This window comes from Molothrus aeneus, chromosome 6 (genome assembly GCF_037042795.1).
Source record: "Molothrus aeneus isolate 106 chromosome 6, BPBGC_Maene_1.0, whole genome shotgun sequence".
In the NCBI taxonomy this organism is placed as follows: domain Eukaryota; kingdom Metazoa; phylum Chordata; class Aves; order Passeriformes; family Icteridae; genus Molothrus; species Molothrus aeneus.
In genome coordinates, this window is record NC_089651.1 from 2,334,668 (window position 1) to 2,349,603 (window position 14,936).

The 14,936-nt window shown below is 45.6% G+C and overlaps 2 protein-coding genes across 3 annotated transcripts in view; one reads left to right on the forward strand and one right to left on the reverse strand.

Moving 5' to 3' along the window:
- Window positions 1-3,897, forward strand: part of NAV2 (neuron navigator 2) — a 213,386-nt gene extending 209,489 nt beyond the window's left edge. For both annotated transcript variants that reach the window (XM_066552951.1, XM_066552952.1), the window contains one exon: window positions 206-3,897. In XM_066552951.1, coding sequence (XP_066409048.1) covers window positions 206-331 — 126 coding nt within the window. In that variant the 3' untranslated portion in view covers window positions 332-3,897. The remainder of the gene's footprint in view (window positions 1-205) is intronic.
- Window positions 3,898-10,700: 6,803 nt separating this feature from the next.
- DBX1 (developing brain homeobox 1) lies at window positions 10,701-14,356 on the reverse strand. Its single transcript, XM_066552930.1, has 4 exons — window positions 14,005-14,356; window positions 13,251-13,352; window positions 11,407-11,609; window positions 10,701-11,099 (listed from the first exon to the last, which is right to left on the reverse strand). Exons 1-4 carry the CDS (start codon window positions 14,354-14,356, stop codon window positions 10,701-10,703), a joined length of 1,056 nt encoding a protein of 351 aa, XP_066409027.1.
- Window positions 14,357-14,936: the final 580 nt, after the last annotated feature.

A 14,936-nucleotide genomic window follows, 5' to 3' on the forward strand; every position in this document is an offset into this window, starting at 1 on the left:
TCTTTCATTTGCCTTGTTCCTAGGGAAATCCCAGTAAATCACTGTCAGTACCTCTGTTCTGAGTCTCAGTGTTGTTGCCCCTGCTCGTTCCTCCCTTTCCTTCCTTGCCCACTGGCAAAGCCAACGCCGCTGTAGCTGTCACGTGGAGTTAATGTTGCTCCTACCTCAAAAGTACAAATAATCATGAACTTCCTTGGCTCTGCAGATGAACATGCTAATGAGACTCCAGGAGGCAGCCAACTACTCCAGTCCCCAGAGTTATGACAGCGACTCCAACAGCAACAGCCATCACGATGACATCCTGGATTCCTCTCTGGAGTCCACGTTGTGATCTCCCTCAGACAGAAGCTGTTTCCTCTTGGCAAGAGCCCTGATCACAGACTGATGAAAAGAACACCTTCCTGAGCTGGGATCTCAGTATTAAGAGCTGCAAGAACAAGACACTTGGAGCAATCTTGAACCTGGGTGCAGGCAACCCAAGTGACCTTTTTATTGTTTTTCTTTTGACGATGATGAGAACTGCACTACTCCTTTGTTTCCTTCTTTTTAGTTGCTGTAAGCTCTCATGCCTAAGATCCTGAAGATGTTAAAAAATAATCATCATTACCAAGTTGAAGGGACTGGGGTGAGGGGCAGTTTCACAGCTGTGAAGCAAGCAGCTTTGTGCCATGTACTGTCTGGAAAGAGAGGGGAGAGGGAATATTTGCCTATGCTGCTTCTGACCAAACACATTCACGTGAGGGCTGGACTTTTACCAGTCAGCTTTGTGGGTTAAACTCAGCTTCGTATAGTTCTGGTGCTATAACAATATCTATAACTTGCCTCCTAATAATACTCAATGAAGGCAAAGCTGCAAAACAGGGAAGTTTGAATAAATATTAAAAAAAGAGAAAAGGAAAAAAAAAACTAAAACAAAAAGCGCTGCTCTCCTTGCCAGTCTGAGACCTTGGTTTTCTTTCATTGTGTGTTTATAAAGATTATATATATAAATAGGAATATATAAAAATATGTATACAGTCTGAACAAATCAGGTTTTTTTCAAACACTGTGTAGCAATCAATCCTGCTACAAATGAAAAATCAGGTAGCCTTTTGCTAGTCAGGGCCCAATTCTCTTCCCACTTACATCCACACCACCAGCTGGGCTGACTTCTGTGGTGTTTACACCCCACTAATCCACCCTGAGGAGAGGGGGCTTCCCTCCTTCACAGAAGTCAGTGGCAGGGCTGTGCCCCATGGAGTCCTACAGCTCCCAGCTTACCCTTGGCAGTGCACAGGCATGGTGAGCTCTGTACACAGAGGTGAGCTGCACCCCTGCAAAGGGATGAGTCAGACTTTCAGGCTTTAATTCTTGCCATGAAATGTGACAGCTGTTTTTAGAAAACTTTGGCTTTTGTTCAGAGGTTTCATTCCAATCAGCACCCCATAACGGGGTTAATTAAAATTCAGCTCTGTGGCAGTTCCAGTGCTACTCTGGTGATGATACTTCCATGAATTTTCTTTTTAATTGCAAATTAAAAAAATAATTTAAAAATAGCATTTCAGCAGTATTCAGGTCTGGGAAAAAAAAGATAAGGTACTGAGTACTGTGTCCTTTGAGTTTAGCTGTGCCATGCTCTTGAGCTGTGGCAGAGCTGTGAACCTGCTTTGGTTTCTCCTCCTCTGTGAACGCACACACCTACACGATCAGTGTTCAGGCTTGTACTTGTGCTGGGGAGCAAGAACACCTCCCAAAGAGCTGCACTTTCCTGGTGACACCATCCCCCCCAGCACATCAGCTGTACCTCAGCCAACACCTCACTCCTCAGGAGGGATCTGTACGAGCCTTTCCAGCTCTCCTCTGGTGCTGACTTTTAAAAGCGATGCCTTATTTTGTACTAATTGTGTTTGATTAAATTAGTGCTGTACATTATGGGATTTTATTTAAAGAAACAGGGCTAAAGTCATCTCTTGAAATATAAGTTGCTGTGAATATTGTTTGTATGAGATACTAGAATTTGTCTAAATGTGACAAAAAAAGGAGGGAAATGAGATAACGTTTCAGGTTCATGTCAATCCCCAGCTAACAAATCACTGAAGAGCTGTTTTATCCATGCAGAAGGGACAAAGAAGCTTTTCAACTCTAATAAATTACAGGAATATGCTGGTTTTTCAATGTACAGAAAGAAATCTTACTACAAACACGTTTTCAATAGCTTGTGGGTTTAAAGGACCATAACAAACAAGTTCATGCTTCTGTGGCTCAGCTTGAGAGGATGGTTTTATTATACCTCATGACTTTCTGTAATATACCTGTACTTTGTCTTACTAAGCTGGTCTTGAATCTGCTCCTGTTACAACTTTTAAGTGCTGATGACTTTTTTTTTTTAAGAAAAATATTGTAAAAGGAAAAATTTAAATATTTTAATGACGGGGGGAAGAGCTTGGTGTTGTTACTGTTTTAACCTTATGAACTCTGATTTCATTATTTCACTGAATGGAATAACAAAGGTTACTCCATTAAATTAAAGCCAATTTTCCTAATCCAGTTCTTGGTACTGTAAAAAAAATGGGTTAGATCTGTATGGAATCAAATCCATAGCATGCTGATGATGAGTTTGAGAGAAGTTAATTTTTCCAGTAGTCTTGACAATTCTGCTTCCCAGCACTGACTTTACCTGCTACTACTGTGAATTTTGGTACCTAATCCCCCAACTGAATCCATGCAGACAGAGCGTGTGCCTGTAAAAAAATCCAGTTGCAGGGCTAGGGCTTTAAATGGACTTAATATCCTAGAAAATGTCTTGGTTGACCTTTAACTGAGTGCTAAAAGACATGTTTAAAGTAGTGTTTTATTTGTGGGGAACGGGGTATTTTTTTTCTCATGTTTAATCCTGTGCTTAAGCTCAGGAAGAAATTTCTATTATCTCTTCTTTTTTTATTGACACTAGCTTGGCTTAAAGTGAGAGAGGCAATTTTGAATAGGCTAGTCATTCTGAGCATCACAATATTCCATGTCTTTTCTGAAACTTCGGGAAGCAGGGTTACCTGTTGTGCACACGTCTTAGTTTTTATCAAGACTTTTCATAGATTAAGTCTTTCTTTAGGTGACTTTCTTCTCATTTAAGGCTTTTTCAAAACACTTCCTTTTTTTATTTTTTTTTCCTTCCTTTTTTCTCCTCCTTACAAAGTTGGCTTGTTTAAAAAAAATGTCAACAAGAAATGCAAGATTCTATGCAACATTCGTGTTGAGTTGTAAATTGAGAGAATAAACCATTTTCTTTCCTTCAGAACTGCCAAGAATGATACAGGCCATAAATGAGATGTGATTTATTTGGGGAAGGGGAGGGAGGGGGTTGGTTAGCCTTTTTGTACATTTTGAAAGAAGCAAACTTGATATTTCATTGTTGATGCTTAACTTCGATATTATGTGTATGAAATCTTGTCTAAATGTGGCAATTTTCTTTCAAGAAAAAAATAATATACAAAAACAAAGCAAAAAAATCTTTGTTGATATTAAATGGAAGGTTGCTGTTTTGATCTAGTCGTTTCCAGTGGAACAGTTTATGAAATATGTTCTATAAGATGTACATTTTTTCATTGTAACATAGAAATGTAAATATTTGATTAAAAGTGCTGCATTTTGATGAATTTTTTCTAGCCATTTTTAAAGAGAAAACTAGGAATTGAGTATTTTGTGTACGTTTATGATGTTTTCCATTTGCTCCTCTCCCTATTTAATTTTCAGTTCTCATTTAGGATTGGAATTTGTGAATGGTCTGTTTGAGATCATGCCTCCCCTTTCTCACTCTCCCTGTTTCTACCCCTTCCCCACCCCGTGTCATGGAGAATAAAGCTGATGATTGTACCAGTCTTAAATTATTCATGATTCAATAAAATTAATGCTTATTTATTCAGATTTGTGGCTCCCCAGAACTTTTTATCCCTTCCCAATCACCATTCTATGATTTTTCATTTGCAGATCATGGGGTTCACTCCTTTGGTTTTGTTGGCTTTATTAAGTACTGGTGAGGAGGTGCCAACAGCCCTCACCTGTCCATCCAGTCTAGCCTGGAATGTTCCCAGGGGCATCTCCCACCCCTCTGGACAACCTTCACATTCCACACAGTGTTCCCATTTTCTCTTCACCCATTTGATAGAGACATTATGGTTATACAGTATTGAATATGTAGGAAACTATTATCCTCCTGACAAATAAATACTCTGACTAAAAAAAAAAAGTAAAAGTTCTCTATTCAAAAAGGATAAATGCAAAGACCTCTGCACTTGAAATCCAGGGAGTCTGGGTTGTTTTTCCTAGAGACTTACTGCTTCATATTTCTTTTTTGACAGTTTGAATGATTAATGTTGGTAGGACACGTTCACATGTAGAAAATTTCAAAGAAAATAGGAAGAGAAGCTCTGCTGAAAACTGATGATTGTTTGTTCAATCCAAAAATGACTCTTAATGGTCTGTAATGTGGGCATTGTCTGTCCCCCACAGCAGTTTTCCAGGCAGAATTGCCTTGGACATGCTCAAGCACATTTTTCTGTGTTCTGTAAACTTCCTTTGATTCACAGAAGTGCATGTCCTAGACTTGGTCCTGGAAAATGCTTCAGCCATGATCCTGGACAATTTTTGAATCCATACTGGACTGCCAAAATTTTTATTATCTCTCAGGATTTCTTCCTTTCCTTTTTTGGCTGCCCTGTCCCTTTCCTGCATTATTCTTTTCTCTGCTCTATGCACACTGTCTTATCTTATCTACACTTATCTTGACTTTTCTTTACCTCATCTTCTCTTTAACCTTTATTTTCCTACTTTTTTTTGTTTCCAACATCCTGTTTCATTTTATGTCTTTCCTGGATCCATCTCATCATTTCTCAGCGCCATAGGATCAGTGCTGACTTCCTTCCTTTCTGCAGTGGAAATGGGAAATTCTCTGGAGTCGTTCTATAAACTCAGCCTCCAGCCTGTGAGATGTATTGACACCTCTCTCGTTCCTCTGCCCTTTGCCACTGCTGCTCTGGAGTGGTCCCCTCAAGAACCAGAGAGGAAATTGCTCCTGGTACCCTGCAGGCTCCCATCCTGCATCCCTCGCTTTCTGTCCCTTTCACCACTTACCTGATGCCCAGGATTCTGACACTGAGCTCTGTGGTGACCAATGAGGGTGTTTAATCTGGGCTTTTGGGGGTTAGAGCAGAGCACAGCAGCTGAGGACAGCTTCCACTTTCTGCCCCTTGGCAGTGGGGCTGACTGCAGGCAAATCCTTCCCCATCATCATCATCTTGGTTGGTTTAGCCACACACAGAAATCCATGTTCCTCTCTCCTTCCTCAATCATAGGATGGTTTGGGCTGGAAAGGACCTTTAAAGGTCCTCTCGTCCAACCCCTTGCAATGAGCTGGGACATTTTCTGTGAGAGCAGCTTGCTCAGTCACAGGTATGTCTGATTTGCTCAGAGGCTGTTTGAGAGATGTTACAGGGGGTGGAGACCATGCTCTGGCTAAATATGGAAAATTTCCCCTCCAGGAAGTTCACCCATGTGGGGCTAGCCAAATTAGGAGGTCTGAAGGATCCTACATGAGATGGGATCCACAGGCAGATGGGAAGAGGCCGTGCTTCCACTGAGATCCTGACTGAAAGCCCTTTGTAGGTCAAGGATCTGGTGCTCTGCATGTCAGGGAGCCTGAGTGTGGCCAGGGCTTGGCCAGAGAGCCCTTGTCCAGCTCAGGCCACTCTAACAGAGATAAGCAGCTCTTGCTGGCCATGGGGCTGAGCCATCTGTGTGTCCTTGGCTTTGTCCAACCATGCAGCAAGAAGGCCTCATGGGTACATCCTTTCTGTCTGACAGCAGAAAGGGTTAATAGAGTCCTTCTGCTGTGAGAAAACCCCTCCTGTCATACCTGGAATGCCCACACCCGTGGGTGGGGGGTGGCCAGGATGCTGTGTGTGGGTGCTGCTCAGCATCTAAGGGACAGAAGATTGTCCCTGCTGTTCCCACCTTTCAGTGCTCTCTCTAACAAACTGCATTTGATGCCTCCCTCACTGTCGGAACTCAGTACATCCCTCTGGTGTCCAGAGTTGCTGAGGACCCTGGCATGCTGCCCAGAACACCTGGGGATTTGATTCTGACCCCTGGAGCAAGTTGCCAGCTTTGTATGAGGACATGAAAGTCACACAAGTTTGAATGGTGTAAGAACAAAATGATCACAGGGTGAAAATGTAGATTTTAGGATTTTTGGTATGGGGGTTATGGGGACAAGATGGAGGAATCTGAGCGTGTCCAGCCTTTCTTCTTCTTCTTCTTCTTCTTGTTCTTCTTCTTCTTCTTCTTCTTCTTCTTCTTCTTCTTCTTCTTCTTCTTCTTCTTCTTCTTCTTCTTCTTCTTCTCCACTTTCTGCAGTGCTGTTGGCACTTTGGGGTTGGTTTAGAGTAGAGGTGCACTGTCTAACATGGGTGATGGGTATTGGGAATTCAGTGTCAATATGTTCTATGTAGTTTGTAGTATAAAAGGACAACAGCGCCTCGGGGGCGGTCACAGTGCCTGTGGCTGCCCTGCTGAGCAGATCTCCCCTGGGCAGAAAGGAAATTTTATAGATAAGAATTAATAAACAACCTCAAGACCAAAGAGTGAAGAGTCCAGACTCGTTCTTCAGTTGTGTGGGCTGGAGCAGAGACACCCTGCACATCTCAGGGCAGCAATTATCAACCAAAACCCGAGACTTATCACCTTCCCTCCTTTCCCAAAGCACACAGATGGCTGCGTTAAAAATAGAGAGAGAGACAGAAAGAGAGAGTGAGGGAGGTTGCCTCCAACATTGTAAATGTTAACAGCAAATGATGGAACTCTTTGCTCTCAGAAATACACCCAAGCTGCACTCCCAGTGCACACCAGGACAACCCAGCTGCCCCCAGATCCTCCCCATGTGACGAGCATCCCTCCGCATCTGAGGAAAGAGAACAAGTTTGTGCCTTTGACATCAGATCTCCAAAAAGGGTGGCGGGTTCTGCAGTGCTTCCCTGGGTGCAGCTGGGCACATGGGCCATCCCATGGCAACTGTGAGCTCTGGATTCTTCACTCAGAGTGTTCAAGGGAAGGGTTGGAGAAGGAGCCCCCTTTTCTGCAGCCACGGATGCAGTCTGACAGCTGCTGGTAAACGAAAACAAGCCCTTTAATTTCATATTAAGGTATCCTCCAATCTCAAATGTTTGTGCTTAGTAGTCACACAATGCTTTTTTGCTATTAAAAAAAAAAAGACTCTGAAAGGAGAAAAGAATAAATGAAGTGTAGAGTTTATTATTGTCGCTGATTTTAATGAAGGGATGGGACTATTTTCAGGCTAAGAACAATTTATTGTTCAGGTAAACATCAGTCAGAGGCTGGGAGATTTTAGAGGGGCAGGCTGTCAGCTCTAGTTCAAGAGTAGTTACAAGTTCTTTGTTATAAGACAGTATATAACTTTCTAAATTAATATAGTTGCTACAGGGTTTATTTTGCTTTTCTGACCTACTACTTTTACTTAATTTTGCTGCACTGTGGATACTTTTGCCTAATGGGATTCTGTCTCACATGTACACATAAGCTTTTGTTATAACCTCTAAATTCCTAACCTATTTCATACTATTACATTACTACACCATAAACTTCTCATCATCTTACCTAAACAGTTTCTTACTTACTTAAGGTATATTCTTACTTATGACTATAAAAATGTCTGTGCATTGTATTTTTATATCAATCTAAGCTTCTCCTAAGGCTGCAAATTAAACTCTTCTGTGTCTGTGGAAGTTTCTGTTTTTCTGATTCCCTCAAGATTAATAAATGTCACATTTTGGGTAAGGATTTTCCCTGTTAAATGGCAATTCCATGATGTTTTTCCTTTAGTAAGGCTATTTGTCTAGCAGTGTAAGATGCAATAGCCCTCATGCTGAAAGAAACAGTCTTAAAAAGTTATTTTTGATAGCATTTCTAGTGCAGAGAAAATGCAAAGAGCAGAAGGTACAAGAAGATCAGCAGTTTCTGTTGAGCAATGAATTGGGAGGGTTTTGTACAAGCAATACCTGTTCTTATTTTGGAACAAGATATTCTTATCTTGCTCCTTTCTAGAGTGTCGTAGTCTGTGTGATGGCATCTGTGTTCTCTGGAGTACCCACTGGATTTAAAAACAAACTGTGTTTTGAACTAGTTCTGTCTTTATAAGTTGCTTAACTACAGCCTTATGCTTACTGGATGTGCTGGTTTTGGCTGGGGCAGAGTTAAGTTTTCTTTCAGTGGCTGGTCGGGGGCTGTACTTTGGATTTGTGCTGAATTAATAATAGTTTAGACATTAATAATAATGTTGATCACACAGAGATGTTTTTGTTGTTGTTGTTGCACAGAGCCAAGGCCTTCTCTGCTTTTTGTGAACCCCACTGCTGAGGGAGCTGGGGGTGCCTGGGAGGGTGGGAGGGGACACAGCCAGGACAGGGGACCCCACTGACCAAAGGGACATTCCAGACCGTGTGGCATCATGGTCAGTGTATAAAGTGGGGGGAAGAAGGAAGAGGAGGGATGTTTGGAGTGATGGTGTTTGTCTTCCCAAGTAACCATTCTGTGTGATGGGACCCTGCTCTCCTGGGAGGGCTGAACACCTGCCTGCCCATGGGAAGCAGTGAATGAATTCCTTGTTTAGCTTTTCTTTTGTGCATGGCTTTTACAAAACAACAACACAACAAACCCAAACCCAACAAGCCCTTTTGCTGTTTCACTGTATTTTGTGGGATAAATACTGTCTGTGTCTTTTCCATCTCTTTTTCCATTCCACCTGTATGTTATCAATTGCTAATGGCTTCAAGGTGTCAGAGAGGTAGAAGATGAGAAATGTGACAATGTGTCCCAGCTCAGATGTGTCCAATTGGAAAGAGGTTGAAGACCTGGAACAGCTTTTCTAGCAGGGGGCAGTCATGCCCTGTGCCTGGCAGCGTTCAGGAGGTTTTTGGACAATGCCCTTTAATAGCACTTTTAATTTTTGGCCAGCCTTGAAGCTGGGCTAGATGATTTTTGTAGGACTCTTCTTCCTTTCACACCTTCCCTTGTGGCTGTGGCAGTGAAGTGGAGAGAGCTCTCCTCTCTCAGAGGGAGATCTGGATCCAGGGGACATCTGCTGCATTTGTTCCTTTTGTTTTGGTGTGTTATGAATGGTGGACATTAAGATCATGTGGCAGAAAATAAATGCAATTTTGGAATGAAATCTCTGTTTCAGAAAAACTCTGCTAGGCAAAACCCACTGATATTTCGGTAGTGTATCACAAAAATGTAAAAACAAAAAGCAGGTGGGTGGTTAAGGATTTGCCTGGTGTTATAGTAATGATCCTTGGCTGGACCTAAGGCTGAAGAGTTACGTTTATCTCTTTCATTCTGTTTCTCTACCCTGTAAGAATTGATGAATTAATTAATTACCTGCTCCCAGTCTATAAACTGTAGTATCCCAGTGATGTGTGAAGAGTTGTTCCCCAGCTAAAAGGCAGATAGATATTCTTGTAAAGTCACTTACTTAGAAACTGATAAATTCTTATTGAATCACTAATAAGGTAGATTCCTCTCCCAGACACAAAATGCAACAACCTGTTACCTAGAACCACGTACTACCAAATGATCAAATTTGGAAATCTACTTTTTTTTTTATTTGACAATCATCCACTTTAATATATATACATATTTAGAGTCTGTACATGGTAAAATACAAAATAAAAGTGTTTCTTTATAAGTTACACAATTACACAGCTGCATTCACCTGTAGTTTAGCTGTCATTTAATTAAAAATAAAAGAGAGAAGCATTGTTGAGCCGTTGTTATAATCATTGACAATAACCTTGGTATAAAACACCCATACAGAGTAAGTGTACAAAATAGTGTACAGTTCATATAAGCTGTGCAAAGACAGCAAAGTTCAGTTAAAAATCAAAGAGATGTATCCACTTTCCTCTGTCCACACCATGGATAGGAGAAGCAAAGTGGAAAATAAGCACAAACATAGGCAAGAAGGTGGGTTAGACAGTGCTTTGAACACAATATTGATGAATAAATTAAGACAAAAATCATAAATATATAAGATCTCCGTTACACAGGGCATGCTTGCATTATACCTTCAAAGTCATTCCAGGGATTTTGATGGATTTGTTGCACAAGCATGGTGCCATTTGGGGTGAGGAGGGAGGCAGAGCTTGCTCTGGGTCCCTCAAGGTTATTTATTTTGGAAGAAAGTGTTGCTAGATCAGACAAGTCTTCAGTAGCAGCTGAAGTAATATAGTAGCTGGAAATTCACTTGAAAGCTAACAGATATTGTCATGCTGTCTATATTGTATTTTTGATGATTTTTTTTAATCTGGGGGAAGAAGTTTCCTTTCCTACAGGGAAATTTCCCTTTCCTCCCTACTGAATGGCCAGGAGCTGCCTGTTGTCTGTTTTTTGGAAGAAGGCAGCTGATTGAGCAACTATTGATTGCTAAGCAGAGAGAGTTATGAAAAGCTGGGCAGATATCATGAACATGAAAACCTCTACACAGGGCAACAAATGAGGAATACCAGTGAGAAGGAACTCTCGCAGCTATTGTGATAAAGAACCTGCACTGAAGCAGCATGTGGACATTGGGGTGGGACAGCACCTCTTCAATTTATAGCACTCTGGTTTATTTACATCTTTGCAGTGTCCTCGTGTGATGGTAGGGGGAGGCAAGCGATCTAAGATACTGTTATCTCCTCCTCTTCTTCCTCCCCTTCATCATCCTCTTCCTCTGAGTCTGAGAAGTCTGAGGGTTTGCTGGGGCTGCTGGAATGGGATGGAGAAGGACACATCTGGGAGTCCAGTCTGTCCCTCAGGTGCAGATGTTCTGGGGACTGGTGGTAGGTCAGGGGGTGCTGGGGGCTGGCCGGGCACACAGGGGGAACTTCCTCCTCCTCCTCCTCCTCCTCCTCCTCCTCCTCCTCCTCTCCTGAGCACTTCTTGCCTACATCACTGAGGTCTGGGTGAGGGTTGAACTTGGTGGGTAGGGTCTGTTCTCTGCAGCCACCAGAGGAGAGGAGCTCTCTTTCTTTGGAGTTCCTCCATTTCATCCTCCTGTTCTGGAACCAGATCTTCACCTAGGGGACGAAGCAACAAAGAAGCGAAACAGTTCAGTGAAACAGGCACCAGAAAAGGTGGTTTTGGCTGCATCCTCAAAACCCTGCGCAAAGCTAACAGGAAACACAGAATCTGATCTTTGGAAGAGCCTAGGAGAGAGCTCAGGGGCAGTCAGGCTGGTCCTATTCACCCAGCTGGGAATGGTGACATTTTTGGCTGTAACTCGCTCTGGGCGCTCTCCGTGCTCCCATCCCCTTCTCCCCTGTTTCTCTCAAGCAGCCCCCGGCCAGTGGGGGATCCCCACAGAGCCCCGGCCCTCCCTCTCACCTGCGAGTCCTTGAGGCCCAGCTTGGCCGCCAGCTTCTTCCTGTCGGGTTTGCTGATGTACTTCTGCTTCTGGAACATCTTCTCCAGCGCCTTGCGCTGCACGTCCGAGAAGACGGCGCGGCGCAGCATCCCCCGGCGGGGCTTGCCGCGGGCAGCCAGCGGCCACGAGAAGGTGCCGGGGATGGGCACCACGGCGGAGGCAGCTGCGGGACGGACACACGGACACACCGCGCTGAGCCGGCGGGACCGGCCCCCGCCATCCCTCCCTGCCCTCACCGACCCGGGGCCGTGAAAAAGGAGCTTTGGGTTTATCCGAGCGTCCCCTTTCAGGCAGCGGTGGCCGGGATTAGATCTATCAGCTCACATGGAGAAAATGGGTCAGTGGTGGCCGGTTTTGTTGGGAGATTCAAAGGTCCCCCGGCCTGAAAAGGCAAAGCGAGGCGTACCGGCTAAGATAGAGGTATAATAAAAAAGCTCTCCCTCCCACTCAGAAGCATTCGATTTTTTTTTTTTTCCAGCTGCTTTTATCATTTCAGATGCTTTATTATGCTGGAGATGAAAATGAGGACTTTTCTGATTCCGAACAAAACCGCTCCTCTTCAGATGCAGTTTTGATCAATCAGTATTCATCTTTTTATAATAATCTCTTCTCTCTCCCTCCCCCCTGCTCCAAAGTTGGAGAATTCAATTCGAAGACATGAAAAGTTGCAGCTAATTAGCACACTGCCTGGTTCCCAATGGCATTAGTATGATAAGAAAGGGCAGAGTTTCGCCTTAAAAAAAAGGAGGGGGGGAACCTCCCCAAGAGAGACAGAGATGCTAATGAAGCGTGAATGGTAATTGTGTAGTAATGAACTAACAGAAAAAGACTGAGGACAAGCAGCTAACGCCATATATTATTGGAACAAAAGAGATTTACACTTTCAAACTAAACACAACGGCATGCCAGGCTCCTCGGGAGAATACTGATGGCACAATCGTCTCTTTCCCCAAATCATTTTCATTAAATGGACATGAAAAGCTATTTATAAAGCTCAAGTTGTTTTTGTTAGGCTATTCACATGCTGGAGAAAGGAAGCAAATTCCATTATCCAGAGGATGAATAGAAGAGCTTGGGTTATTTTTTTTCTCTCTCCCTTTCCCTGTTTTCTTTTTAAATTCATAGCTTGTTTGTGTAATTAGATTAACACTTAAAAAAATTAAAATTTGAAAAACCCCACAAATTGTTCTCTCAGCATCACAATATTTCGGTGCTGTAGCCACCACAGCTCCCTGGCCTTGCTTTCTCTCCTTTCCCCGTGTTGTTGGACGGTGTAACCGGGGAGGCGGAGGAGCCAAGGGTTGGTAGGCGGCGGAGGTGGTGGAGCAGAGGGTGATGGAGCAGAGGGTGAGGCAGTCGCAGCGCTCCGCTGGAGCCGCCCGGAACGCGGAGAGCTTTGCGGGACACCGAGAGCCTCCTTCCCTCTTCCCTCTTCCCTCTTCCCTGTGTCCCTGCGCGGAGCTGACCGCAACTCGTGGTGCTGAAACATCCCCGGGCCGGGCGGGAGAGAGGGAGAGAGGGAGGGAGGGAGCCAAGGAGGGAGGGAGGGAGAGAGCGGGGACCCGCCTCGCCTCGGGACCGTGACAATCCCGGCTAATTTGCGGATCAGCGGGGGGAGCGGGCAGGGAATGTCAGGCAGTCACTGCCTGTGCTAAATCGGGCAGCAAATTGGCGCGACTGATGCTTGAATGTTGTACTCCCTCCAACCTCTGAACTGCGGCATAACCCCGCCGGGGGGAACGCGGGGACGGGGAGAAACCAGCGGGCTGATGCGCCGGCACACAGGGACACTTCAAACACCCACCTGGGAAATAGGAGGATCTGAGGAAGGGCTGGAAGGAGCCTTCAAAGTACGGGAAGGAGAAAGTCTTTGGCGGGACGCTCTGAAGCAACGCAGGGGAGGTTTCTAGTAAATGAATAAATAAAATTAAATTAATCGGAAGGTAACCGCCGGTTGGATTCGACCGATGGCGAGGCTGGGTTCTGTCGCTCGGTCTGGAGACCAACGCTGGGCACTTTTAGAAAAAAATAAAGGAATCAGACCGAACTTGGAAGGGCCGAGGGAAAGAGGCACTTTCGCTGGTTTTGCCAGCAAAGCGGCGCCCCACAAAGTGAGGACAGGCTCAGCCAGAAGACACGGCCGGGCTCTGGGACCCCTCGGCTCTGGGACCCTTCCCTCCGCCTGCTCCTCCCGTCCGTCCCGGCCGCCGAGGATGCCGGAGGGCTCTGCGAGCCGAGCGATGCCCGAGGAGGGCTCTGCGAGCCGAGCGATGCCCGAGGAGGGCTCTGCGAGCCGAGGGATGCCAGAGAAGGGCTCTGCGAGCCGAGGGATGCCAGAGAAGGGCTCTGCGAGCCGAGGGATGCCAGAGAAGGGCTCTGCAAGCCGAGCGATGCCCGATGAGGGCTCTGCGAGCCGAGCGATGCCCGAGGAGGGCTCTGCAGCTCGGCACCGGCTCCTGCCGCCCTCTCCTAACGCGGCTCCCTGCGCTACCCCGGCCGCCACCCCCTCCCGCTGTGTCCCCAGCCCCGCTGGCGACGCTCGGGCTGTCCCCGCTTACCGGCTCGGGGCGTGGAGGACAGGATGGCGTTGACTCCGAACTTGAGGAAAGTGGAGTCGCTGCTGGAAGTCTGCGGCGAACAGATCCTCCTGGAGCCGGCGGTGGTGGAGCTGGGCAGCTCCGGCGTCCCCGCGTCCGTCCTGGCCGCCGAGCTCGGGGGGGACATGCTGGGCGGGGGGGCAGTCCTGGGCAGGTAGCTGGTGGGCCTGCTGATCCGGATCAGATCTTCCACCAGGAAGCTGGAATGGCTGGAAAAAGCCGACTGCAGCGACTGAGGCAAGGTGAGGGTGGGGGTGGGCCGCAGGAGGCTGGGGTAGACGGCCGGAGGGGCGATGAGGCTGGGGAACATCATCGCAGGGGCCGCGCTGGGGCCGCTCGCCGCCGCCTCGTTTGTTTGTTTGCTTTTGTTTTCTGCTTTGCAAACCTGGGTCGGTAAAGATCCAGCCAGCGAGTCTGGCGGAGTTCTCTCTGCCCCTTCCTCATGGACCATGGGTTTTATAGTGGTCAGCCCCGCTGAGGCTCTTTCAAAAGTGACAGCCCCAACAATGGGGTTCAACAAAGTTCTCCACTTGAGCTTCATTCAGGGCGAGCTCCCGGCTTCTCCATTGGTCCGGGGCTGCAATTTATGATTGGATTAGACTTCATAAGCAACCGGGGCACAATGGCCCCGCCACAAAGAAAGTGTAGTCATCAATTTTGCATATTGACCGCCTCTTTGGAATACAGCGCTCCAAAGGCTCCCAGCAGGGTTTTGTTCAGAGGCAACACACACAGGCTAATTAAATGCCTATTTAAAAGTTTCAAATGACATCTTGCCTCGTAGAAAGGGAATTATTTAAAGAAAGCACTAAATTTATTTGCCGCTCCCCTGCTGAGTTTAGGAAATAAATCAATAAATATTCATAGAAACTTATCTGCGGACTCTCAGAAAA